The sequence below is a fragment of the Drosophila arizonae genome, chromosome 4 (assembly GCF_054131065.1).
Source record: "Drosophila arizonae isolate 15081-1271.41 chromosome 4, UAZ_ARI_1.0, whole genome shotgun sequence".
NCBI lineage: Eukaryota > Metazoa > Arthropoda > Insecta > Diptera > Drosophilidae > Drosophila > Drosophila arizonae.
This window is the reverse complement of record NC_142924.1, coordinates 22,794,630-22,821,541: the sequence shown is the minus strand read 5'-3', so window position 1 is coordinate 22,821,541 and position 26,912 is coordinate 22,794,630. Positions and strand designations below refer to the sequence as shown.

The window sequence follows — 26,912 nt, the reverse complement described above, 5'->3', positions numbered from 1 at the left end:
ATATTTTCATATTTTTTCGAAACAGCATTTTAAATTAATTTTTATATATAATTTTCAAGTAATATTTTTTTTTAATGTTAAAATTTGACTGCTATTTCTTTTCTTGACGGAATTAATTTTCATTTTCGTTTATTTTAAATTTTGTTTGCAAATTACAAATTTAAACAATCTTATTTTTAGTACTGTTTATTTTTTCAAATTTATAAATTAATAACCACTCATTTTTAGATTTCCTATAATTTTTATGCAATTTTATTCTGTTCTCTTCTTCTTTATTTATATATCAATATCTATATATTTATATATTTAACATCTATTTCATGATAGGCATGAAAATATCTAATCGAATAGATTCATTATGAAAATATTCATATATTATATATAAATATTATTACAAATTATAAACTCCTTTATCACTTATAAGCAACAATTATGTCATGGATTTGTTAATTTGTTAATGCCATCAATTCCGTTTACAATATTGGCATTTGTCTACTTCTGAATAAAAAAGTCTTCAAGAGAAATTCTCAGGTGAACAGCATTTATTGTAATGTTAGCCATGTGCTACCCAGCTTGAGCCTAAACAAACTTCAAAGTGCATAGCCGAGACCGGTAATCGTCTATGCGGCTCTGGTCCCTCTGACCCCGTTGGTTAGGTTTGCTGGCCCTGTGGCTGAGCCTGCCTGACTGTGGCACGTCAAGAGTCTGAAACCCAACTTAAACAAAATTCACAGACAGCACTGAGAGTCGGTGGCAGCACTTTACTCTTTGCTATGCGGTAAGGAAATGTAAAGCTGTGTAGGTATGTCTGTGTGTGTGTTTTCGTATGTGTCTACAACACCTTTTACTAAGAAACAACAACGATTACAGCAGTCATCACCTTTGGTGGTTTCAGTTGTTGTTGGCGGCGCCTTGTGAACCTGCAGAGCTCTGCGTCGGTCCAAAGACTACATAAACAGTCAAAACTGCAGAAGTCTTCTTAAAACAGATAGAGAGGGACAGAGCGAGTGAGAGGCAGGAGTTGTTTATTATCTTATGGCTATGCAGGTTATAAAACAAAGCGTCAATTGACTACGTATTCTCTGTGCCCTGATGCAATCATGCTGCTGGTGTCTGTGTCTCTGTGAAATTTACATAACCCACACGCACAGACACACACACACGTGCACAATACACAGAAGCCGCTAAATGGGTGAAGGTGGACAGAGAGTAATAATACAGGAAGTATATTAAATTTGTACATGATGCACACGTGAGCTACATAAATGATATTTTAAATAAGTAGACTGTAAGCAACTCGAAAACTCAGGCAATCAAATATATCCACTAAAAACCACACTAGATAATCAGAGATCTTAGAGTTCAAGCAAAACATAATGAACAATAGCAATAGAAAGAAACATGAACAATCTCAGATCTGTAAACATGATCTCTATGCGATGCTTTAATAAACTCAATTTAAAATAATTTTCTTTTGCTCTCTTTACAGGTAAGTCGTAGACCCGATTGCGCTAATTTAATGTAAGTTGTTTTTTTTTTTTGGTTTTGTTTTGTGGTATTTTTAAATGTTTTTACCCCATTTCCTGTGCTGCGGCGGTGCCTCGCGGTCTCTGGCTCGCCCGATCCATTAACAAATCAAATAAATATTTTGGCCTGGCGGCATAAGAGAACTCCTCATAACAATTACTCGCTGGCCGGCCTCCTCCTCCGGCTTATGACAGTGGCGGCGGCGTCTGCAAATTAATAATAATCAAGCCAAATTACACAATGACACGCACTTGAAGTCTGCTGCTTGCCTTCTCTGCCCTTGTCTCAACTTGTCTCAGCTCGCCTCGTTTCTTCTCTCCGCTGCTCGTCTGGGGTCTTGGACTCGTGCGAGCGCTCGACTGTCAATTAGGCACATCTTTCAATCAAGAAACAACGACTCTCCAAAAAGATTTGTATGCCTCTCACAAAGAATTAGCGCTAATAATTAGAGGCCAGACGGGACGGAACGAGAGAAAACGACGAAATATTTTTATAAGATAGGTATCTTCAATTATTAACATCGTACGCCAACGCGCTTAACACATTTTCGAGTGGCAAGAAGCGTCGATTGTTCTGTGTCTTTTTTTTCTCCCATTTTCTTTTGTCAAGTGCATAATAATTATAGTTGATATATTTTTAGATTTATTTTGATATTTTTTGGACAGGTGTACCACTTTGTCTTGGCCCATAAAACTTGGCAACTTCACCCTCCGTTCCGCTTCCTTTCACCCTCGTCCACTTGCCCTCCAATAATGTCTTAAAATTTATGTTAATCTATGGCCTGTTGCATGTCATGCCGCAAATGTCGCTTAATTATGAGGATCGAGCCACTTGTGCCACTTCGTCTTCGCCGGCGTATGCGGCGTACTAATCATAATCAGCATTTTTTATATTATTTATAGCACGCTTGATAGTTTCTTTTGTGGGTCGTTTTTCGCGTGGCATGTGGAAAATGTTAATTAAATTGTAATTTATGTGACTGCAGATAAGTTAGCTCAGTAACTGAGTCAGGGCAGCTTTGATAAGCACATGAGACGGCATCAGCTGTAGATTGGAGTGAGGGGGGAGTAAGTAATGTGAGTGGAATCTGATAGGGGAGAAGCTGCAAGGAACTCAACTAGCTCACTAGAAATAGAGATGCAAATTTGCATGCAAATGGAGGAAGGAGTTGAGCACCTAATTATATTCATTAACTGAAGATGCGAGATTATATATAAATGATATAGATATAAATGTAATAAAAACAATTAATTTCATTTCACTTCATTTATTTTATGCCATTTGTCCATATATAGAATCTCGCTTTTTCACTCCATGAACAGCAATATTTCACTTTTAATTTGTATATACCTCATACCGAACTATATATATACCACATATTTGCAGTCCGAGCAATTATGATGCTAATTTGTCATTTCGGTGCCTGGAGCGTGTGGCATGACATTCCATTCATTAACAAATTATGCAATAAATGCAATCAAACAGCAGCAGACCAGGCTAACAGCGATACGTGCCAATAAAACTCGTTAGCCCAGCTCGGGCCAGCCGAAAAGGTATCCCATCGCAGTTTAATTCCAAAGTTCCTCCTGCTCCAGCAACAGCCACTCGCACTTAATTAAGAACTTCATTTAGCACCTTTTGCGAGTTGGTTAGCCGGCTGTTTGGCTGTTTAGCTGGTTAGCTCGGTTCGGAAGCCGGTTTTTCGGGACCTGTGGTACTCTGGAATTTTATCGCGTTTTGCATATCGCCTCGGCCGTCTGCCTGCTGCCTCTGAATCAATATTTTGCTTTCTCACGCTATGCTATGGGGTAGGAGTCGTCGTCGTTGAGTCGCTCCTTTGGAATGCATCGAGCCCAGTCGGTGCCACAGTTGGCAACAATTTTGCCTGATTGCACCATCCAGAGCTCGTTCTAGTCGCCAAGTCAGAGTTGCACTCAGAGTCAGAGTCAGAGCCAAAGTCCCAGTCTCAATTCAGGCTAAATGGTATCACATGTCGACGATGGAGTCGTTTGCTCTTAGTCGAGTGCATTTGCATACTAACTGCAGTTTTGAATACCCTTCTATTATGGCCATAAACTTGCGCATAGAGTATTACACTGTTAGGAGAGAAACATAAGCATCAACAAGAAATTGCTCTCGAATACCAAGACATGAATTAGGTACAATTTAAGTTAAATTATATGTGTGGTCGCTATCTATGATTATGTAGAGTCTGTCATTGTAGGGTAGTCGCAGTTCGCATTCGCTTAGCTCGCATTCCTTTAGCTTCCTTTTCAAGCAGCTGCCCGGCATTGCAAAGCTGCCTGCATTTGATGATAAATAGGCGTAAAGGTAAAAAGCCAAAACGTGAATGCGAATTTCGTTTCGTTTCGGCTTGAGCAATGTCTACATACAATTCTCAAAGTGGCAGAGGGAGACCTCCTCCTCCTCCTCCTCCTCTTTGAGCTGCCTGGTTAAGGTGGCAGGTGAGCCAGCTAGCCAGCCAGCCAGCCGGCAGCGGAACTGAGCGGCTCTCAAGTGCAGCCCAAAGGAGGCGGCATTCAAGTGTTTTGCCTGGTGCTCGCTTGGTTCTTGTTCTTGTTTAATGCGCTGGCATGTGTGTTTGTCAACCTACACCAACAGCAGCAAGCAGCAAGCAGCAGAAGCAGGAGCAGCAGCAGCTGTTGCCGGCAAACATTTGCCAAAAAGGGGGGCGGGATGCGGGGCGCAGGCAGCAGAAAGCAGACAGTAGGCAGTAGGCAGGAGGAAATAGGCTGCAGGCATTGCAGCCATTCAGCCAGCTAGCCGGCAGGCGCAAGCGCAGGCGCATGGCAATATTTCATTGCCCACGGCCTACTCCTCGACTGACACTGAGACGTGGCCCGAACCCAGCTCTGAACCTGGGGTACTGCTCTGTTGTCACCGTTGTTGTCAGGCTGCCTGCATGCAGTTGGGCATCTTTTTTATTCGCATTCGCGTTGCAGCATTTGAGGCATTTGAGGTCTGCCCGCCTGCCCGACTCCTGCGTTATCTACTGCTGCGTTGCTTTGACTCGAGAGCTAGCTAAAGTCGCCTGCACGACTCTCCATATGCGCTACTCGGTGGGCACAGCCAGCAGCAGCAACTGTGTTGGATGGGACTGATAGTAAGTTACATGTCTTTTAAATACCCACGTGGTCATAGATAAATTGCCAACTTCGATTCTTGATACAAGATTTTACTTGTGCAATGCGTTATTGATGGTAACAGGTATTTAAAAGCTGTCATTGAAAAGCTGTGTCAATGCTTATCTCCTATTGCCAGGGTATGTTGAACATATATCAGCTGTAGCTTAGCCAACTAATTGTTAAAGTAATTAAAGATCTATATCATATAAATATATAATATAAAGCCATATATCAAATGTACCTAGGTGACATCCTTTCATTTGTTTATCAGCCTCGCTAGGCACTCTTGACGTAGTGCATCTGTAGTACGACTTTAGTTGATGCCTGCGCCTTTCTATGCGCTTCTCATATACATATTTTTCACATTTCTCACCTGAAGCGCAACAATAATTCTATCTATGTGTATGTCGCAGCCAGCGAGACAGGTGGTCACAGCGGCATAGAGGTGCCCCTACCCGCTGCCCCTACCGGCATGGGACGAAACCTTTTGCCACTCGCAAATAATTTCCATGGCAGCGCGGCGACAATAAAAACGAGGAACATGTCGCGTTTTTTTATATTCATTTTTTTTCTTTTTGCCTTACGCGCATCTGCAAATTAAAAACGCATTTTATTTTGTACAACACACAAGAGGCAAGAGGCAGTCCATGGCTTTGACAATGGCACTATACACTGCACGGCAAAGTTGAGGGGCATCGTGTATGCACATGGCGCCTATGTGTGTGTGTGTGTGTGTGTGTGTGTAGAAGTAGTAGTAGTAGTAGAGAACATACGTAACATACATGTGCGCATTATTCATGTTTCTCTATGCGTAATTATTGTGAAATTTGTTACAAAGTTTTCTTGTCGTCTGCTTGCAACGTGTGTGTAGCTACACTTTAGACTTAATTGTTAGCTGTAGGATACATGACAACAACAACAACAACAACAAACAACCAACAAGAGCAACAACAACAATAACCACAACACACTCAACAGAAGAACAACAAGAGAGGAGCCCTGTTGAAATCAAAGCTTTGATGCCGACACAAACAGCGTCGAGGATGATGATGATGATGTTGATGACGATAATGATTATGTTCCAGAGGATGATGCTGCGAATGATGCTGCTGATGATGATGACAGGTAGCCGAGTGTTTAATTTATGTCTTTTTAAGCACTTGCCTTCTCTACATAGTTAAAAACAAAAAAAAGAAAAGAGACGAGAATCTCAAGAATTTTATGCACACACACCTAGCGAATTTTCTCAGTTAGTTATGCGACTTTTTTCAACTTCAAAGTTAATTCAACGTGTCTACAAGATAATCTAGAACAGCTCTGGAGAACTGTTGTGTTTGGTTTAGCGCCGTAGATCTCTTATCTTTGCATCGTTCACTTCAATTGGCGCCTGTTAAGCTAGCTCTATCTGAAATGTCTTTAATTTGCTTTCTAATCATTTCTTCTAGCTGTGAACGAATCGCTTATCGGCCCGAATTTCCTTTCACAAAAAAAGAAGAAGAATTAACTGTAAAAACAAACTCTGCTATGCTATCAATGACAGCTCATCTTTAACCCAAATCAATGAAACTTTTTAAAACTTCCGTAGAATTGTCAACTATATATATTATTATTTATACATTTGATTTATGTCTGAGGATATTTCCAATTCAGGCCCTAGCCAGAGCTACTGTGCCACTTGCTTTTGCTTTTGGGGGCACCATATTTTGTGATAGATTTGTGCAAACAAAACGTCACAACCCGCTGATAAGAAATATATATTATAAATAATTGATTAAGTATCGAGTGTACCATATAATCAGAAGAATGTTATGTTTGGACTTTGTGTTGCTGTCCGTATGCCCTGCGTTATGAGTCAGTTGGGATTTATGTGATAGCATGCCCACATATTTAATGCATGTATAGTATTGCTTCATTTTACTATATTCAGCTAATAATATTTCTATAATGAAATTCACATCTGCAGCTGCTGCATTTATTTTAACAAGCTACTCTATTTGTTAGAGTATTTGCTCCTCTGCCTACAAAGTTTTCATTCCATTCAAGACCGCACACAGATTAGATTACTGCAAATTGACACATTTTCAGTTGTCTTTTCGAGTCTTTTGGGCCGGCTGTCAATCAGCTCGGGAAATGTCTCAAATGGGGCGCAGCTCTCGAGTCGATTCGCTGCGCTGCATTGGCAGGGCACATTCGTTATGGCACTGAATATGTTGTATTGGAATAGTTTGAGCATTCCCCGACAGCAGCCACACGCTTTGGCTCATTGTTCTCCCATCGACTCTCATGATGCGTTACGCATTATCCTGCTCGGCCTTTGTTATGGTTTTAGTAACGCCTCTTCCTGGTAACCCGACTACCTTTTTCCATACACTCGCATATTATTTTATTTATTTATTTTGTTTTTTGTTACAGATTTCGTAGAGTTCTGTGTTCTGATTAGCACACACCTTTGCCCAGCTGCCTTTTCATCAGCATATTGCATGATTAGGACTAATAATCCCTGCAGGCATTGAGTGTGTGCGCCCTTAATGGTTCGGGATTTTTTCCCAGTGCGAATGGAGGCGTGTGTTTTTTTTTTATTTTTTTGTAGTTTTTGGGCACAGCGGAAACCAAATATTTGGTATAAGTGTAGAAAAATGCTTTTAATGGTAATGCGAGCGATATCATAGAAACTTGATTAATGTGTGTTAGATTGTATGGGATAAAACATTGATTACAGACAAATAAATGGGACGACCCAATAAGTACCTTTCGTACAGGCCCGCACACGAGTGAGCGAAGAATCGAGTGCTTGCTATATATACTAGGAACATACTATATATTTGCTATAATCATTCAGAAGTAGCTAACAACAGCTACGCTAATTGGCAAAGATCAGAGGCTCAAAGTGATAAATTAAATATGCGAAAATAAAGTGTGTATGTGTGTGTGTGTGTAGAAAACGCAGACAAACAAAATTTAGTAATAATTTATTTCATAATAAGCTTTATAATAATGCGAGGCTATTTGGATTACATTATTTTTTAACGTTTCTACGGAATGTGGAAAAACTTTTAAAATAGAATAAAATAGTCAAAACTTGTTATAGACTGTTGGGTTCTGCAAATGGACCTCGATTGACGCTTTAAAAAATTTCTATTAATATCTCTAAATACACTGACAAATATATATGCAGAGCTTTAAACTCCCTCGTCTTATTTTCGATACCTGAGTTGTATTCACTTTTAGTTGAGTTGTAAATATATAATAAAATAAAAGACACGTGCTTGCAATTTAATTTTATTTATAGAACGCAAATGCGTAAAATGCGCGAATGAAATTTCGTAGAGCAAAAATCAGCAAGGTGTGTTGAAAGCATCTAATGGGTATAGCGCCAAGCGTATGAAGTCAAGCAGATGCTGAATAATAAGCGAAGGTGTAAAGTGATCGTTGGAATATAACTATGAAACAAATAAGTACGTCAGTTTTCGTGTTGACTTTTCCGACTTTTCCGTATTGCTTTTTCCACTGAATGCCTTTCCGTAAAACATTGTTGAACACAGCTGCGGACAATCGGCATAAATATATTTGCATAAATATCAATTTGTCTGTTTATTATATTGGCCAAACTATTTGAACACAAATGAATTAATTACCTGTCTATGGCAATAAATTCGCAGAACTTTGTTTGTGTTAACCTCAAATGTGGATATATACATATACTTATATATATATATTGTAGATTCATGTTGTTGTTTTTGGTGAGTCAAGGGCTAAAGTACCTCTGTTTACATTTCGTTAGCAACAATACCAATAACAACAATTTCTTCTTTTTATTTGACTTTATAATTGTCGACGAACAGAAATGAATGCCAGAGAGCGGCTACAGACATAAAAAAAAGTGTTAATGGTTTTAATCGGATCTTAAAGATCTCGCTCGGGGAATGTTCTGTTAATAACACTAAAAATTTGCCAAGTCATATCCTAAAGCATCGCCATCGCCGTCTTTGGCTCACATCATTGGCTGTTATTAGTGTGATCTTATCAGTGAACCTGTCCCCAGTCGGAATCGGAGTAAACTCTGCCTGGGCTCGGTTGGGCTGCTACAACTCAATTTTGTTGTTTCTTCGTGCATCTGCTGCTGCTGCTGCTGATGCTGATGCTGATGCTCAGACTCTGCTGGATGCTGTTGCTCCGTTGTGTGAATTCCACTTTGAATAGCCCATTGATTGTGTGCCATAAAATATTTGTCTATCATCCAATCACGTCCGGTATTTGTATCTAGATTTTTTCTCTCTTTATTTCTCATTCTCGACTCACCTTCGCTGCCTCGCGAATCCGACTCGTTTTTAATGGGTTTTCAATTGAGGCATAAAATCGTTTATTCATTGCCTGCATTTCGTGTGTGATTTTTCGGTGACATTTCTATCGTGAGAGAATCAAAAATATATTTTTGATCTTGTCTCAATTGCGATGAGCTGACATATTTTCATTTTCATTCTCTGTGCAGCATTTCCTACATTCCTTTCATTTCACAGGGCTTAGCCTTGTCTATTGCTGAATAACCAGACATTTCCTTTCTCTTATCAATAAATTTTCAATTCGTCTCGTTGGCCTTAGTTATGTGACTGTATTCTTTGATTATGTAAAAAGTAGAAGTAAAGTATTTTTATTTATTTGTAATTCCTTTAAATAATGTAAATTAAAATCTTATTTGTTCTGTCAACTACTTCATACCGTATAAAGGAAAGAAATAACAAGAATTGATTTTATTTTCTGCGAATTGTTGCTGCATGGCATCGCCTACCAAAGAACCTCCACATGGATCATTCGTTGGCCTTTTTCCTTAACACATCTGCCACATATTATGGCTTATTAAGGGGCTGCAGGCTTAATTAACTAACACCCAGGCAATCCATTGGACGAGGCGTAATACCAATGCTAATTAGCCTGCCAGCACGTACAGCAATCCAAACAGAAAGCACGTCAATGGACGGTGCTGGATGTGGATGGCGATGTCGATCTATTGCCCCCACATGCATGTCCAGCACGGTCCAACGCCCAGTTGCAGTCATAATTGCCAGCAGCAAGATAAATGCATTGGACCTGCTCTGATCTAAGCTCAGCTTTGGCTCAGGCTCTGCCTCTAGCCGTGGCTGTGCCTCTGGCTCTGACTGTGACTCTGGCTCTGGCTCTGGCTCTGGTTGTGGCTATTTTATAATACCAACACGTTCAAACGTCAATTAAATAAATACAAGATACCAAAGCGTTGTAAACGCCCCAAAAAGCCAACCAAGATCGTCGTTTTGCGGTCCTGAGTCAAAGTCCGAGGCAGAGGCAGAGGCAAACACCCAAGCAAGAGATTCATTCAGCCCAAACGATTCATAAATTCACGTTGCACGAGGAATGCGGCGGCTGGTGGCTGGTGGCTGGTGGATGGTGGATGGTGGCTGGCGACTGTTGCAGCTATTTTTGGTCTAGAAGAGAACGAGTTTTCGAGTTTATGTTCTGTCTGCTGCCCCGTCTTGCAGTGCCACTTTGTTGCAAATATTTTAATGGCTGCTTCCTGTGGTCAAAACTCTTGGCTGAGCACTCCAGGCTCTCTTACTGCTGATTAGTTAGGTACTCTTAGCCCAGCTGAAGATCGTCTCCAGACTCAATATGCCGTTAATTGGTTGAGCACATGCGAGAGTGCGTAGCTGGAGGATGTCATCCAGAAATTAATCAAAGTGCTTGAGCCTCAAGTGCCCACTCCCAGAGAATGCTTTGTTATTCTCCTTCAGTATTTATTTGCGCACTCAATTAGTGGATGGGTCTGTGGTCTTTGTTCTTCCTCTCGTGTTTATTTGCCTTTGGCCAGCCCAGAAAGAGAGGCGAATCGGAGAGGAATGCCCAATGGAGCGTTCAGCTCACATCAAGTGGGGCCGTCTGTTTTGGCTCTGTGGTTCGATTTTGCGCATTTGATTTGCCCGACTGCCTGTAAAATGATAAATTACCATTACCATTTAGTCTATTGCTCAGGGGCGTGGCTCAATACGCCCAGTTTTTAGCCTAATGTCCGAAAAGCGTTCATTGATTTTAAACATTTACTATTTTTTATTAAGATTCATATTTTAGAGTATACTAATTGCTTACGCGCGTCTAATGAATTTTGAATATTTTTTATGCATTTTTTAATTATTATTTTTTTCCATTTATTATTTGCTTTTGTTTCACTGTCCACTTTATGTTAATTAATTTGACACAAATTGCCGGCCTGCACAGATTTCTCGCATTGACGTCACGAACCAGGAAATTCTAAACTGTCGATAAATAAATTTGCCTAATAATGAATAATGTTATTTATATTAATCCAAATATACGATATTATCTTTGATTGTTATCGGCATATCAGATTAGCTTGGCCTAGCTACAACTTCACTCTTATGCATGTAAAAAGTTTAACATTCCCTAGCCAAGATGAAAGATGTAAAAATAAAAATTTCTTGGAATTGGCAGCCAAGTGAAATCTCTTTATTCAGCTTTTTGGTGCGCACGATTCAATTGGAATCAATTGGCTTTGATTGCCACTGGCAACACGATGCAGCTGGCCTCTGTAGCTCTAGCTGCTAATTAATGCAACTGCAAATAGCGCCTAAACACTGAGCAATTCGCTAATAATGCGCCATAAGGGAGCCCAATTCACTTCGATCTTCTCCTGCTTTCAGCTACTGCTTCAGTTGCTTCAGCTGCTGCCTCTAAACAAGCCGAGCAATTTATTAGCAATAAATTTGCGTTTGCGGGGAACAAGAACAGAGTTGCTGGAGGCAAGTGGCAAGTGGCAAGTGGCAAGTGGCAAGTGGGCGATGTGGCACGCACTGCAAACAAAACTGCAATTGAAAGCTCCATTCTTGATTGCTCGCGATCTGCATTTTAATTTAAATAAATTGTATCTTGGGCACATGCTGCTACAGCCTTTAGGACTCGGTCTTAATGCACCGGCGTGAGCAGCAATTGCTTTAAAAATTTATCTTCGTATTGTAAGTTGACAACTTTTTCAAATGGAAGTGCAGAAACATTGAGATATCTTCAATTAAAATACATACTTGAGGGTCTAGAGTTTGAGTTGGTATAGAATTGGTATTAAATATGCTGTAGCCTATATTAAGACTACCTGACGATAACTATAGAAGACTAGAGTAAAGTGACAGAAAGTTTTACAGTCCACATTCTCAGATTCATTACAATACGAGAGGACTGGATAGCAAGTTGGCCATTGCAAAAACTCCTTTTTGGTCGGGAACTATGTATAAAATTATGAAGTATTAAAGTCTACACAGGAATCCCTCTATTACCTAATATTAAAATAACAATATTTTAAGGTATCTCTATGAGAGAATAAATATAATAAATTAGAAGCTAACGTTAAATGAATTTAAAAAAAAAATAATAATAATAATTTATTAAGTAAACATAACTACATAATTTAAATATCAATAAATTTACATACGCTTTTAGCATCATTACAATCGAACTTGGAGCTTTATTGCTAATATTAATATTTTTGTACATAAATTGTTTAATGGATTAAAGCAATTAAAATAAATCAATTCTATTTTGTTATTGATTATTTTAGAAATCAAAATTACACTTTGTGCCCAAATCAAATGAAAATTGCTTTGATCATAATGCAGTCACACAAATTTGAGATTTAATGGAGAAAAAGGTTAGAGCAGATGTTTTCAATTTTCTGTAGAATATCAGAAATTTGTAAATTATGCACTGTTGGGGGTCGCCGTGTTGCAGCAATGAAGCCATTGGAGACGACACGCCGTATCGAGGCACAACGTTTATCTAGTGTTTGCAGTAGGGAGCGCTCGAAAGGGCAAGCGGGCACACACAGTGCGTTGATAATTAATTAAATCAATAATCGATCGTAGCCAAAGTACAACAATAGAGCAGAGACACAAAATGTAGCTAGATACATAGATACGTAGACACATATAAATACGACGTAGTCCAAAACCGAATTCATGTGGACATAATCAAGCGAAAATTCCAACAAAATTAACACACGCTGTGAAAAGTGCTGCTCACCGAAAAAGAGAGAGGATAGGAGAGGAGAGAAGAAGAGCAAAGAGGACAGACGGGAAAAACAGGTAGAGAATATTCATTCAGAAGGTGGGAACGAGAGGAGAGAGGCGACAAATTAGGCAACGCTTGAGGCGAATGCAGGTAGAAAGGATTTCGATTCGTCTCTAATGTTGCGTGCGACATAATCCTGTTAGAGACGCGTGAATGAGAAACCCAAAAACAGAAAAAAGCCAACAACAAAGAGTGGCAAAGCGTCGTATGAGCAACTTTTGCATGTGACAACATAATTCGTGGGATTGGCTTTCAATGATGATGATTATTAATCATAATTTGTTGTTGCTGTTGTTGTTGCTATTGAGTTTGTTGTTGTATCTGCCGTGGGCCATTCGGCTGGTCAGCATATTTAATGAGGTTTATTTAGGCAAATTAACAGCGAACAGGCGGCTCTGTTATTGCTGCTCTTAATGGCCTTTATATGACATTTAATAGCCGCTGAATGGCATCGTAAATATTTGAAATTCGAAATATGTGAGTGTGCCGCATTTGCCACAGCTCATGTCAAAAGTCAGACAGTCAGACAGACAGACAGACAGTTAGTGCGGTTCACAGCTGAGTTCTTCACAAATTGGTGTTGATATCACTCGAAGAAACATTATGTTGTAATCTTTATAGAGTTGCAACAGCTTCCAAGTGTCGACTCGACTCGATTCGACTCAACTCTGAGACCTTTGCCGTCGCCCACGCATTGTTCTTTCATTTGTTTTTTTTCCTTTTTTTTTTTTTTTGCCTGGGACATAAATATGATTATGGGGATTATGTGGTATCAGAGTCGCCTCATCGCTTCGCCTTATAAATTATATATAATGACAAGTGCACTAAACTAAATAAATTGTTGCCTGGATTTAATAACGTAATTTCTGGCATTCAACAAGTGGGCGGCTCCGCTGAAATCTTAAACGATTTATAGCGCACAGGGACAACGAAATTTGTAAGAGACAAACTCGTGGGAGGGGGCAGCGGGGACGGTTGCGTTGGCTAGAGCGGATTTGAGGGTGGGGGAGACGCCCCTTTTGAAAGCTGTCAGCCTCATTAATCTATTGTGGTTTATGGGCTGTTCAGATGTGTGGATGATCCTCAATTCAATTGGGGTTGAATGAGTCATTACCGAATGCGCAACGCCCGGAATTTTAAGGGAATATTCAAAATTCTCAGCTGTTTTTAGACATATTTAAAAGATGCGTAGCCAATTTCTATAGCTCAAATATGTAAGCTTAATTTTTAATTGAACAATTTTGTCTTTATATTTTTGGGCGGTATGCATTTTTTTTTAGCTCTGAATTCATTTTTCTCTGTCACATTTCTTCAGCATATCAAAGAGTCGGTTCAAGTAAAAACAGATGGTTTAAAATATATGAAATTATGTCATCGTTTTTCTCCGAATTTGAGCCTTGAATTCGGCTGTTATTTTCTTTAACTTTTAGGCTAGAGATCGTCTGTTTGCTCTGTCTTCAGTGCTTCTACGTTCAGTGTCTGCAATTCCCCATTTCGGCGATGTCAAATTCATTTTATCTAAGCTTTAATTTTGTATTCGGGAAATATGTACTCCGCTTTGTTTGTTTTGCAGAAATGTCTTACATCTGAATTTCCAGTATTTTTAGGTTATATGTATATAACTTAACTTTTCATAAATCTTAGATTTGTTTCCACTTTATTAAAGTGTTTAACTATGCTTTTGACTCAATATTTACAGCATTTCAGTTATAAACACGCACACTCAACCCCACTCCCCGTTCCCTTGTTATGCATATCTTTATTTATAGATCCACTTTCAATTTATAGAGCCATAAGAGCACAGTTAACAAGCCAACTAGTGAAACCCATTCAAGCGTTGCCACCCAGTTACCCAGATACTCGGATTCATCCGTCTATAGGTTGCAAAAGATACAATCTATTATTCATATAGTTGACTGTCAATTGCAGTTGGTGCTCAGCTGGGTTGGTGGGGGAGGAGGCGAGGAGCAGGAAACCGCAAGTAGACGCGCTGCGCCATTGTTAGCATCATTTAATGTGCTTTTCAGCTTCTATATTTGCAATTTTTCATCGGCTATCGATTACAATATTTTTGCTTGTCACTTTGCTTCGATATTATTCACTGCTGATTATCTTCTGGCTTTATTTTTATTTTTCTTTTATTTTTGACACAAGCGCAACTTCATTTTACAGACGATTAATCTCAGAGCCTGTGAGCAGCGACTCGAAAGGCTTGTAAATTTATCAAATTAATTCATTTTAAAGACCATTTTCCTTTTCCCCAATATATGCTAGTATGTGTGTGTGTGTGTGTGTGCGTGTGTTGCTGATGAGTTTTCTGGCTTTTTCATTCATATTTTTACAAAATTGCTTTGCGGTCGCCAGCAATTTTGGTAGCTTGCAGAGCTCGCCAGCAAATTGAGGAAATCTCTGCTTTTATGGCTTTTGCGGTTGTTTTTTATTTTTTTATTTTTTGCAGTTGCGGTTACAAAAGGGTTTCGTTTACGGCTGGGTGAGAGCTGGGAAGCAAGCTAACCAACCAACCAACCGAGCGACCAAGCAAGCAGCCAGCCAGCCAGCGCTCTGGCTGGCGCAGAGCTCTCGCAATGGCCTAAATGCTTTTTATGGGCCCAAGCACATTTTTCAATTGTCGTCGGCGTCTCAACTTAATTGGGCCACAAAATTAAATAAAAAATGCTGCTCGTGTTGCATGCTGAGTGACCAGAAGAGAGTTGACAGCGACACGTCCTCACCGTCACCGTTGCCGTCACCGGCAGAGCTCAGCTCTCCTTAACGTTGTCGCAAAAAAATAACAGGATTCACTGAATGTCGAATGAATCGGAGACACCCTGTAATTAGCTTAGATACAAGTAGAATTTAATATTTAAATCGTATATTCTAATGACCACAGTCACTTCAAGGACTTTTTATGATTGTCTCTTGAAACAGAAACTCACACTGAAATGTCGAACTACTATATATTGAATGAACTCATCTTATATACCCTTCTTTGTCTATACATACAGGGTACAAAAAAAGAAAAGAAAAAAATTAAACTCCATAACACGTGAACGTGCTTTGAATAGCTCGACAGTATTCTTTTTTTTTTTTTTTCAATTTGTTTATTTTTTTTTTTTTTTTTGTATCTTTTTTTTGCACCAGTCACAGCTGTAAATCTCTGTCGCGCGTTTTATCTCGCGTCCAAAATCGAATTTAAATCCAAGCCACAAACCAGGTCCAACATGTTTCAGTGACTTTCGATCTGGCTAAGCGGCTCTTTTGATAGCTTAGCTCCTCACTCAACTTTCCCTCCTCCTGCCGCCCCGTCTCGTTCATGTCTAGCTGTCGTTCAATTTGATTTGTTTGATGGTGTGAAAATTTGGCTGGACTACAAGCTTTATGTGTTGCTGAATTGTGTCTTTGATTCTGCATTATATATATTCAAAGATTTGCACATAGATTGCTAAAGTTCTCATTGAATCATCAAGAATAAGCTTAGACTTATATATATTGATGGGGAATATGAGATAGGTACTCCGTAGAGTGCAATTGAGTAGGGCCTGGAAATTTATATTCTTAAATATAATGTCTCTAATTAGGCGTCTAATTGACATCAAGTTTAACCCAGTTGGCACTTTTTTATCGACAGCTGTTCCAATTACGAAAATAAATCCAATTCCGTGCCAGATATGGAGCTTTTGTATAGAGTAAACAAACCAAAGAGAATGAGAATGAGAATGTAAACAGCGAACAGGTTGACCGAGCACCAATGCCCAGACAATTGACCGGAGACCCACAGAACCCCGCTGCCCGCCGCTCCACTTTGCCGAAAATAAAAAACTGCCATTAATCAAATTTTATTGTTTAATTAATTTCGCTTGAATGAATTCCGCATGGCGATGGCAGCAGGTGAGGGCGGCGTGTGGCGGGCAAAGCAAACAAATAACCGAAAATAGTTGCAAATGGCATTCGATTCGAATTATTTCAAAGAAACTCAGCCGCAATATTTGCTTACTTTTTCGCTTGACATTTATTTACGAATGCCCTGTAAATGTGTGCGTAGATATGGGTATATTGATATTGTGTAATTGTATGTGACAGGCGGAAGATGTATACCATAAAACTAATTTAAGTATTTTAATATTTATTTTAAGTCTTATAGCTAAGACCAGAAATTTCTATATATATTGTATAATTTATGTACTCTTTTCCATTATTATTCATTATGAAATATGATTTCTTAGGAGCGTTGTAGCTGAGCGAACAAAAATTGAAATATTTATCTGAAATATTAATAGCTTTGCTTAATCCTTCTTCCATATCTTCCATATCTAAATCTAATTTATATAGGTTTTCAATGGTTTTTCGTTAGGTATAAGGCATTTGGTAACCAGGCATTTTCTCTCACTCTCTCTCTCCCACATTAGTCAAATGTATATAAATTTATATTTGTAAATATTTATAAAGATGTAAGGTATAATGCATTAGTGCTGTAAATAAAACATATTGCTATCTATAATACAGTAGCAGCAACAATTGTTTATTGTTATAAACATTACTAATACTATTACTCATAAAACAAGTAAATATATATAAAGAGTATTACTATTACCAATAATAATTACAAGTATAAAACTACAGTGATTTGATCTGATTTGATGTTTACACTTAACACGCATTTTCTATAGTCCAGATCACCTTTCCTGGTTAGAACGAATGACTCAAGATTATAGCTTTATTGATATATATATCACATACACACAATGAGAAAGGTATGTCCGGTCATAGCGTATATTGGCTTGGGTTCAGAGTTCGTTCGGCAGATGTTGCTGTCTGCATTGGGGCTTGACTCGCCCACATGGTGACTTACCTCATCATTTCAAACATTTCACTGCCAGTGGAAAAGCATGCAACTATGGGAAACCATAGGAAAAGTCAGCTGCAGCATTCAGTTTTCCCGGCGGCTAATTACGACTCATAAATATAGCCGGCGCAGCAACAAGGAAAATGTTGCAGCATGCTGTGTGCTATTTTTGAGATCTCCGCCTTCGTTTCGTTCATGTGCATGTGCAGCGTGGCCTGATGAATTTTCGCACATTTGCGCATTGAAATTGTCACTCAGAAAACTGACAGTGAAGAAATGCGCTGATTGCCAGACAGAGGAGAGGGCAGCAGGGGCAATAAGGGCAGCTGCAACAAAAGGAACTTGTGAATAGAGTAGCGCCAAAGTTGGCAACATTCGTCACTTCATCAGGGCAAAAGGTCTCGAGCCACCCGCCACCCGCCACCCCCGCAGCCGGGAAGTAACAGAGGCAACAACAGCTCCTTTGCAAGCTGCAGCTCTAACTCCGTGCTATGTTTACGTTACCAGAAACGTGTTGGCAGCATAAACATCTGTTCGCTCTTCAGACCTCTCGCCGGCCAAGTTTGCAGTTGAGTAATTTTAATTACGCCTAAAAGAGCCGACCGTACGTATAGAAAGAAATAAAAAAAAAAAAAAAAAAAAAAAAAAAAAAAAACGAAAAACAAAGAAGTAAAAGTACCCAAGCCAAAGTGAAGGCGACCCCGGGCCGTGCCGTACCGCACCGTACCGCCCATCCAGCACTCACATCTTTGCCTTTGGCATTTATGCAACGACCTGACTCGACACGTAATTACACACAGCTCAGAAATCGGAGGCTTTCGAGGGGCTGGACAGAAGGTGGAGCATGCTAAATGTTGCATGCACCCGATGCACATTAACAGCGAACGCCTTTCCTTAGTGTGCACGCAGCTGCCCCGACTGCAACTGCAACTGCAACTGCAACTGCAACTGCGGCAAGCAAGGAATGCATGTCAAAACAGCAAATTCCACAATCTTCAATGCTTACTCACCCATACATCACAGCCTCACTGAAGTAAAGAATTAACCAAAACTCCCATCTCTTTAATAAACAATCTTAAGTTTTCTTGTTTCTTCAGCTGCTCGAATTTGTTTGCTAAATGCAAAGATCTGTATAAACTAGAAATAAATATATGCAAAGTCCATAAAACTTGGGGCAGGAAGTGCTTCCAACGAATACATTTTTCAGCTCATTTTATGCTGAAAGCTAAGCAAATAAATAATAATTTTTAATGATTAAGGAAAACTAATTAATTCATCATGTGATTCATCATGTTATTCATTATATTATTTTGATTGAATATATATAGGGATGACACTAAACAGTATTATGATTATTATACATATATGTACACATTATAAATGCTAATATAAGTGTATTAAAAATAATAAATAAATAATAATAATAAAAAATTTCCGTAGAGTATAGTTAAAGTATATTATATTACAATACTGTTCATAGTTTCATAGCTTACGTTAAGTCTGAAGTTGATATAAAGTAAAGCTTCACATATGTTAATTAGTCGTAGATGTATAAGACAGATCCAGAGCTATGAATAATATGTAAAACGAATTTCTTATTTAAATATTTTTATACCCAAACAGTTACTCAATTATTTATTAAAATCTCAAAAAAATTTATTTGATAACTGACAAACCTTTAATCGAACTACCTTAGTATATTATATTATTATATATTTTATATTTAGTGTGTAGCAACTCCATAGTGCATTTAGAGTTCGGCGTGTCATAGATAGACGCTCTTTCCTGTTTTTCTGTAGTATCAATTAGTCTAAATAAATATACAAATTGCACTTGCTAGATATTGTGCAAGGTTTCCCGCCCAGACAGGCGGGAGGTCCAGCGCCATAAAATTAATTAAGTGCGACTCAATGCGAGCAGGCGGAACAGACGCCAAATATTTGTAGTTATTTTGTTGTTCTCTTTTTGTTATATCTTTAGCATTGGCTAAGTATTTGTTATTCTTTTGTCCGACTGCGGGTGGCAATTGAGTTATGTATTGAAACTGAAATCTGAAATCGCCGAGTTTCTCGACCAATGTGAAGTGCAAGTGGCATGCCCCACATAGGAAAACAGAAGCAGAGCAAACATGAGAAAGTGGCAGCCATTACTTTAGGTATTAATTAAGTTGATGGCCCGTTTTTTAATTAGACGTATTTAAGATTTCTCTCATGCTGCGCCTGACCCAATTCTGGCTGGCTAATAACAAATTCTGAGATCGCTGAGGCAGCTGTTGCAACACACATGCGATTTACCCAGAGCCCTGCTCCATTCAGATTTACTGGCACTACGTTTTACACTTAATAAAACGTCCGCAGTCGAGCCCAAAAAACCCAACCCCTTTAACTACTTATTTCAGGCCGGGTGGTTGCTTGATGGGTGGGTGGTGTGATGGTTGGGCGGTTGAGTGGTTGGTGTTGTTGGTGTGGTACGGCCTTCGGCTCGCTTCGGACGCAGCTGCTGCTGCTGCTCTCGCTTTGCTGTGCGCCTAATTAAAACTCATTACCATAAGCATAAACTGAAGCAAGGAGCTGCTCGCAGCTCGCCAAATGCAGACAAAAAAGGACTTGCGGAAATTAAAGTCAAATTAACTGAGCAGCCCAAAGTCAACTTCAAGGGTTTTTCAAGAGATGAGCGCACAGATTGCTTAACCTTCTCCCAAGCTGCGCCTTGGGTCGATGCTTCCGTCTGGGGAGAAGTTCACTTAATGCAATTTCCTTGCCAGACGGCGAGGTCGACAACTGCTTTTTGGGGGTTAGTTGTCGTATCGACCATTTTGTTGGCACTCCGCACTATCCGCACTAGACAAGTAATCCCCGCTCTCTCTCTCCTCCTTGGCCCCACAAGCTCTGCCGCACATGCAGCAATGTGCAACCCTATTGAAAGTGAAAGCTTTGTTTTCCATGCGTGCATCGACCCCTTCCGATGGCTGGCGCTCGCTCTCTCGCATAGCGTGCGCTCTCTCCATTTCGTCTCCGTCCTGTCTCTCTCTCGCACTACCAGGCTGGCCGTCGTCTGTCTGGCTATCCAGTTCCCTTTTGCACTGTGCAACAGTTGCCGCCAGCTGCTGTTTGCTGAGCGCCTGTTAAAGTTGCCGCGTCGCATTTTTGTGCCAAGCCAAAAAGGACGAGGCGATGAGTGAATTTTACTCTCTCTCACTCTCTATGTCTCTCTCTCTCTCTCCGTCTACTTTTCTTTGTGCCTCTCTATCTCTGTCATTGCTGTCTGGCTCCGCATTATAGTGGCTCATTGAAACTCAACTCAAAAGTAAAGTTTGTTCGCAACCTGCGAGCAGCAGAGGGGAAATTCAGTCTTCGTTTCGCTTTTTGGGGCTGTAGACGCTTTTAGTTTTGTCCTCCGCTTATGCCTTGCCACATTTGTTATTGTTGTTGTTGTTGTTTCCTTTGTTTGTTGGGCATTTCACTCGCAAACTGTTTTCAAATGTGGCCGCTTGCGCTTTTATCTGCACGCATAGAGAAAGAAAGGAAGAGAGAGGGAGCGAGGGGAAGAGAGAGCGCGGGTGAATAAAAGAGCGACTGAATAGGTTGAATGGCTAAACTTTGACGGAAAAAAAATGGAGCATTTGGGAAAAGCAAACTTTACTAAAAATATATTTCTATGAATTAAAGATATATAAAGTCAAACTTTAAATCAAAAATGTTCTTGCAACCCAAAAAAGTTACTTAAGTTTTTAGTAAAATTAATTTGAAACAACATTAAATATATGTATATATTTATAAATATTAAATTTCATAATTTTATCAGTGGCAACCTCCATTTGGCTAGTTTGTTTCAGTGTGGGGTCAAGCGCCACAGTGGTTGTTTGTTGGGGGCTGCTCAAAGGGGGAGGTTGTGTGCTAGAATAATAATTTCGCTGCCAGCAGCCTCTCACTCTTGCTTGCACAATGGCAAGCTGGGAGTAACAGAAGACACCTGCTGGAGCAGTCTGACCGCCCAGCAGTGGCTCTCCCCTTGCTGTTATCTGTGCGAGAAGCGTTGCTAAACTTTCGCACCCTTTTAACATTTTCGGGCTGGCTGCCTTAGGGGTGGCTGCCGTGTCCCGTTGGTCGCCGCAGGAGTCGTTTTGTTGATCGTTATAGTAAATCATTCGAAATGAATTTCACTCCACCGCTCTCACCCCGACAACTGAGTAAATAGCGTGTGCTCAGCCAAAAGCAGCAACGACAACATATGACCCAGGTTTCAGCCAGGGGTGGGTGGTTAGAGAAATTGCTTTGCCAGCTTACTTTTTATCAAACGCAAGCTGGAGTTTTCTATTAGACATGAACAGGGTGCTTTTCCAACGAGTCAGCCAAAGGAAGCACAATATAGAAAAAAGAACACAGAAACTGCCATATCGTTAAGTTAAGGTCATTTATTATGTTCACGACACCTTCCTGCCGCCGCCTGCTGGCCACATTTGGTATGCGCGTGTCCCCCGGCTCCTGTCGTTGTCTGTGAAGAAATTATGCGGCAATTCATAAAAAGCGGCAAGCGGTCCACCCTAATGTTATTCGAACATCGATTTTTGGCAACGATTTATCGATTCCAAGTGGAATGTGTGGTTAGACATAGCTCGACATTTAATGATGGGAATGGGCCGCCTCTACCCGCAGCTGGTATCAGCTAAAGGATTCGCTTAAGACACCATTCAGTTTTATCAACTCTCAGGCAACTATTCAATTAACTTGGCTGCCAATCTAAGGAAATAGCACAGCCAGCTCCTTCGCATTACACATGCTAGTCACAAACGCTGTCAGGCAGTTCATGGAAAAAGCGACCACAATTGTGGAAGTTGCCGTTGCCGTTGCCGTTGCCATTGCTGTTGCCGTTGGTAACGAGCCAATTTAGATAAGCAAAGGCTTCCAGTTGCCCCACACGCTACACTTAATTCATATCTTGTGCAACATAACAATTAGTGCAGGCCATAAAACCGAGCGAAGCAAACGCCGCTGCCCTTCCCCAAAATAGAGAGAAGTTCGTCTATGTACACACATACATACATATATGGAGACTGAAGGGAAGCTGCATTTGTTTACAAATTGTGCACGAAAAGTAGCTAAATTTATATTGGAAATAAACAAAATACAAAATACATTCCACACTTTCTTCTATGCACTGTGCACGTGGATGATAATGCATAATTCAACTGGATAGCAAAACATTTATGAGCTCCGACCAAGTCAAGTGTAGGAATACTTGTAGTTGCCATAGCTCAATTCTAGATACTCTTTCAAATAGGTTCTATAATTATTATAATATGAGCAGAATCATTCTGCATATTCGAGATTTCTACTCAGAAACATTTTAATTTAAAGCAATTCGAATTTTAAATAGATTTTCTGTACTCTACTCTGCAGCAAGAGTATTTGAAAAGTATATTAAAAAAGTCAACATGTTTGCTTTCAATTAGCATTAAAGTTTTTGGACTGTATGCAGCGCTCGTCTCTATCCATTCATGAGAACTGTCTAAATAAACAAAAGTCTTGCCAGCTATAAAAGTCAGAAAATAAAAATCCAGAACAGAATCGGCGGAATCCGTGGAGCATGGGAGATGTGCAGCATAATTTACAATGATTACTTCGTTGTAGGGAGCTAATGCAGAAGTCTTTTAGAATGGTTTACTTCTGAAACTACCTGAGCGCCGAATGTGAATGTGAACGTGTTAAATGTTTGCGTAAACCATCCAGAATCATTGGCAGCCACGCCCTTATCGGTGGGCTCGGGTTACCTATCCGCTTGCGTTTACGTTTACGGTTACGGTCACTCGTCATGTCCGAGCTGGTAGCCAAACGCATCGTTTACTTTTCATCTGAACGAACAAAGTGGCACGCAGTTAGCTGCACTTTTTTCTTTGACACTGGTGTCTGGGTTTTTGGTTTTTGGTTTCCATGTCAAGTGGCAGCGAGTTCCAGTTCCCGGAATCTGCATAATGTGCTGCTGCCGTTCGTAATGCCTTCTGGCTGGGCTGAGGTTAGTTTAGTGACCAGTACAAACAACTGGAATGCATTCGAACAGTTGTTCCCTAATGCTCGAGCAAATAGAACGCTCACAATTTCACTGGCTCGAAATATTTGTGCATACTGATGCGGGTCTGCCCCATCGGCGAACTGGGCAGACAGAAGCCGCCTTACCATCTACTGCCCTATATGAGTTCAGCTGATGCAACAGGGAAGTGAACGAGTATGTAAATGTTTTACAAATATACATAATTGGTTCATTATGATCTATTGTGAATTAGTATAAATGTGTTAATTTATTCTTGAATAGTTTGTGAAATTATATATGACTGTAGATTATCCATTGATAATCGTTTGTGTGAGTTAAAGGTCGTACTCAAAATTAATTGAGCTTATGTGCATACATGTGTATATTATAGTTAGCTATTCATATATAATTATATATATCATACTCTTATATATATTAACAATACCATTATTATAATATTGTTGTCATCAACTTTTGTAAATATTTTACATCTATTCTACAATAAATTACATAAAATGAATTACATATGTACATAATTATAAAAAATAAATAAATACAAATGTATAATATAATATAAAGTTAAAACAATCAATTTAAATTTAAATAATAAATAAAAATATTAATAATGTATTTAAATAAACAATAATCAATTTGAATATAAATAAATATTTAATATTTATAATATAAATTGGAATGTTCTATATATACTTAAAAGAAATTTTAAACAATAAGAAATTTAAATATTTAAATCTATGTATAAATAAATAATAAATTAAAAAAATAATAATTTATTTAAATGTTGAACTTCATATAATATTATTTGTAATTTACAAAATATTATAAAATGTAAATAATGTATTTAACTAAATAAAACTATATTAGTATTATTTGTGTATGGAATACATTTAAATATATTTAGAACTCATTTAATTTATTCTAAATACTAATTGAATATTTCTCCTCTTGGCATTGCAGAACGTGTGCTGCGCTACTGTGAATCGCCCTCGGTGGGCACCTGCTGTACCTACAACATGGAGACGCGCATGGCGGGCCAGTCACGCCTGCAGTTGGAGTGGCACACCAAGGAGCAGATATCCAAGATGTCGGGTCTGCTGGGTGGCAAGGCAGCCAAATTCAATGGTAAGTCGAAATATGACCAGAAATATAACTCAACAGCTACTTGAAGATGTCAGTCCGTCCGTCCGATTCTAATTGGATGTAGACACAGTTTAGAGTTTACAGATTTGTAACTATTTGCGGGTGTCGAGTGGACTAGCTTCCATTTCCATTGGATCATGCGGGCTTCGAATTACACAGATCGATTTGTAGCAAGAGTGAGAGGGAGAGAGAGATAGAGAGACAGGGAGGGAAAGAGAATGACACAATGTGAAGTGTGCAGGCGACAATGCGGATGTTGGGATTTATTTTGTGCAGCGGAAGCCACAAATATTTAAGAATAGTACCACAGAAGCATTTAGTCGGTTGTCTGGACGCGGCGGATGTGGCCCATTTCAATAAAATCGACCCACAGAATGTCTCTCAATTTTACACATTTTCTTCATCTCGTCCGTCTCTTCCATAGATATTTTTCGCAAATTGCTGCTGGAATCGAAGGAACAGTTCCACACGATGTTCATGCGGACATATGGAGTGATCTATCAGCAGAATTCGTATGTCTTTTCGGATCTGTTCAGTGAACTGGAAAACTACTATGCGCGCGGTCGGGTCGATCTATTGGATGTGATGGACAAGTTCTTCACCACGCTCTACCAAAAGATGTTCACTGTGCTGAATGCGCAGTATGCCTTTAACGAAAAGTGAGTAGCAGCCATATACAATACATTATCGTCATCGAGTACAGCGTACATACTGCCCCCCGTTACTCGATCCAAAGTCCTCATTGAAGCAGTCGACGCCTGACAGATTTGAAGTTACAGACGTGTGAAACCGCAAAGTGTCGAGCGTCAACGGTTGACTGACTGACTGACTTGGCTCAGGCCAAAGACTGTTGAAAGCTTTGACGAATCTCTGACGTTGACTGGATGGATGTCTGAGTGTCTGAATGTCTGCCTGCCTTGCTTCACTCCTCTGGTGTGCAATTCCAGCTTTCGGTCTATGGGCTGAATTGCCCTTTTGTTTTATTGTTGTCGCGATGTTTGCGGTTGAAACGCTTAACTAGGAAATGGGCTAATTTTCGGTACTCTAAATGACGAAGTCTAGTTACTCTTTCTTGTGGAGTAAACGATAAAATATACAGAAAAATAGAGAGAAGAAACTTTTGATACAAAGCCTTAAAACTGTTAAGAGAGTTTTTCTTATGAATTTATAGAAATTAAAATTGTATTAAAGCACTTAAAATACTTACTGTGTATAATAAAACTAGATAGACGGCATTTTGATTGGATGATTGGTATGATTGGAAGTAAGATTGTATTTCAAGTCTCAAAAGGCAGATACTTGATTATATGTATACTTGATATAATCAGTGATTCAGCTAATTCAACTAATAATATAGTAAATGAGAAGATAAATTTATGTGTCTGTCTATATAGGAATAGCTATATAGCTAGAGAGCTCTCCAATTTAGGGTACTTTAATCAGATCGACCCAATGGGAACTTTTTGGTAAACTCCTCCTCAAATGATAAGCTGGATATCCATGGCCGACGTCCCACTCATAAGCAGCATTACCAGCTAATCAGGCAGCTGTTGTTTTGTACATCTCTTAATTTAGTAGGCTGCAAACGTAATCCTAATGTGTATATACTCCCACTGCCAACACATTCACTCTGTCTGTGTGAGTGAGAATGTGCGTGTGTGTTATGGAGAGCCCACTTTGAGGCAGTTCCTGTGGCAGCTGGTCGCATTTCCTACGGCACGCTAAATTGCGCCCACTTGGCTCTTGGCTCATTGAACTGGACCCATTCCCTGGTTTGGCTTGCGTTGGCTTGGCTTGGCGAATTGTTTCGCTGGCTTCGGCATCGGGTTCAGCTTCAGCTTCAGCTCTTGCACTTCATGGCTCGGCTCGGCTCGTGTTACCCACGCGCTTTCCAATTGCTGTCGTTGCTGCCGCCGCGGCGCGCCGTCGCTGCCTTCCTCTGCGATTCGTTTTTATTGTCATCGTCTCAGTTTGTCGTACGTGCTTTGGCACGTTGTCCGTTTATTGCACTGGACAACGACGGCGGCGTAATTGCTGGCACTTGCTGCTTGTTATTTGTTGCTCGCTGCATGCGGTTGGTCGGCGACCCAGACCTACAATGGACTGCG

At 39.7% G+C, this 26,912-nt stretch overlaps 1 protein-coding gene across 1 annotated transcript in view; it reads left to right on the top strand.

Annotated features, from left to right (window-relative positions):
- Positions 1-26,912, top strand: part of dlp (glypican dally-like) — a 45,065-nt gene that overhangs the window by 12,170 nt on the left and 5,983 nt on the right. Inside the window, exons 2-3 of the mRNA XM_018007057.2 lie at positions 24,622-24,786; positions 25,229-25,463. Coding sequence (XP_017862546.2) covers positions 24,622-24,786; positions 25,229-25,463 — 400 coding nt within the window. The remainder of the gene's footprint in view (positions 1-24,621; positions 24,787-25,228; positions 25,464-26,912) is intronic.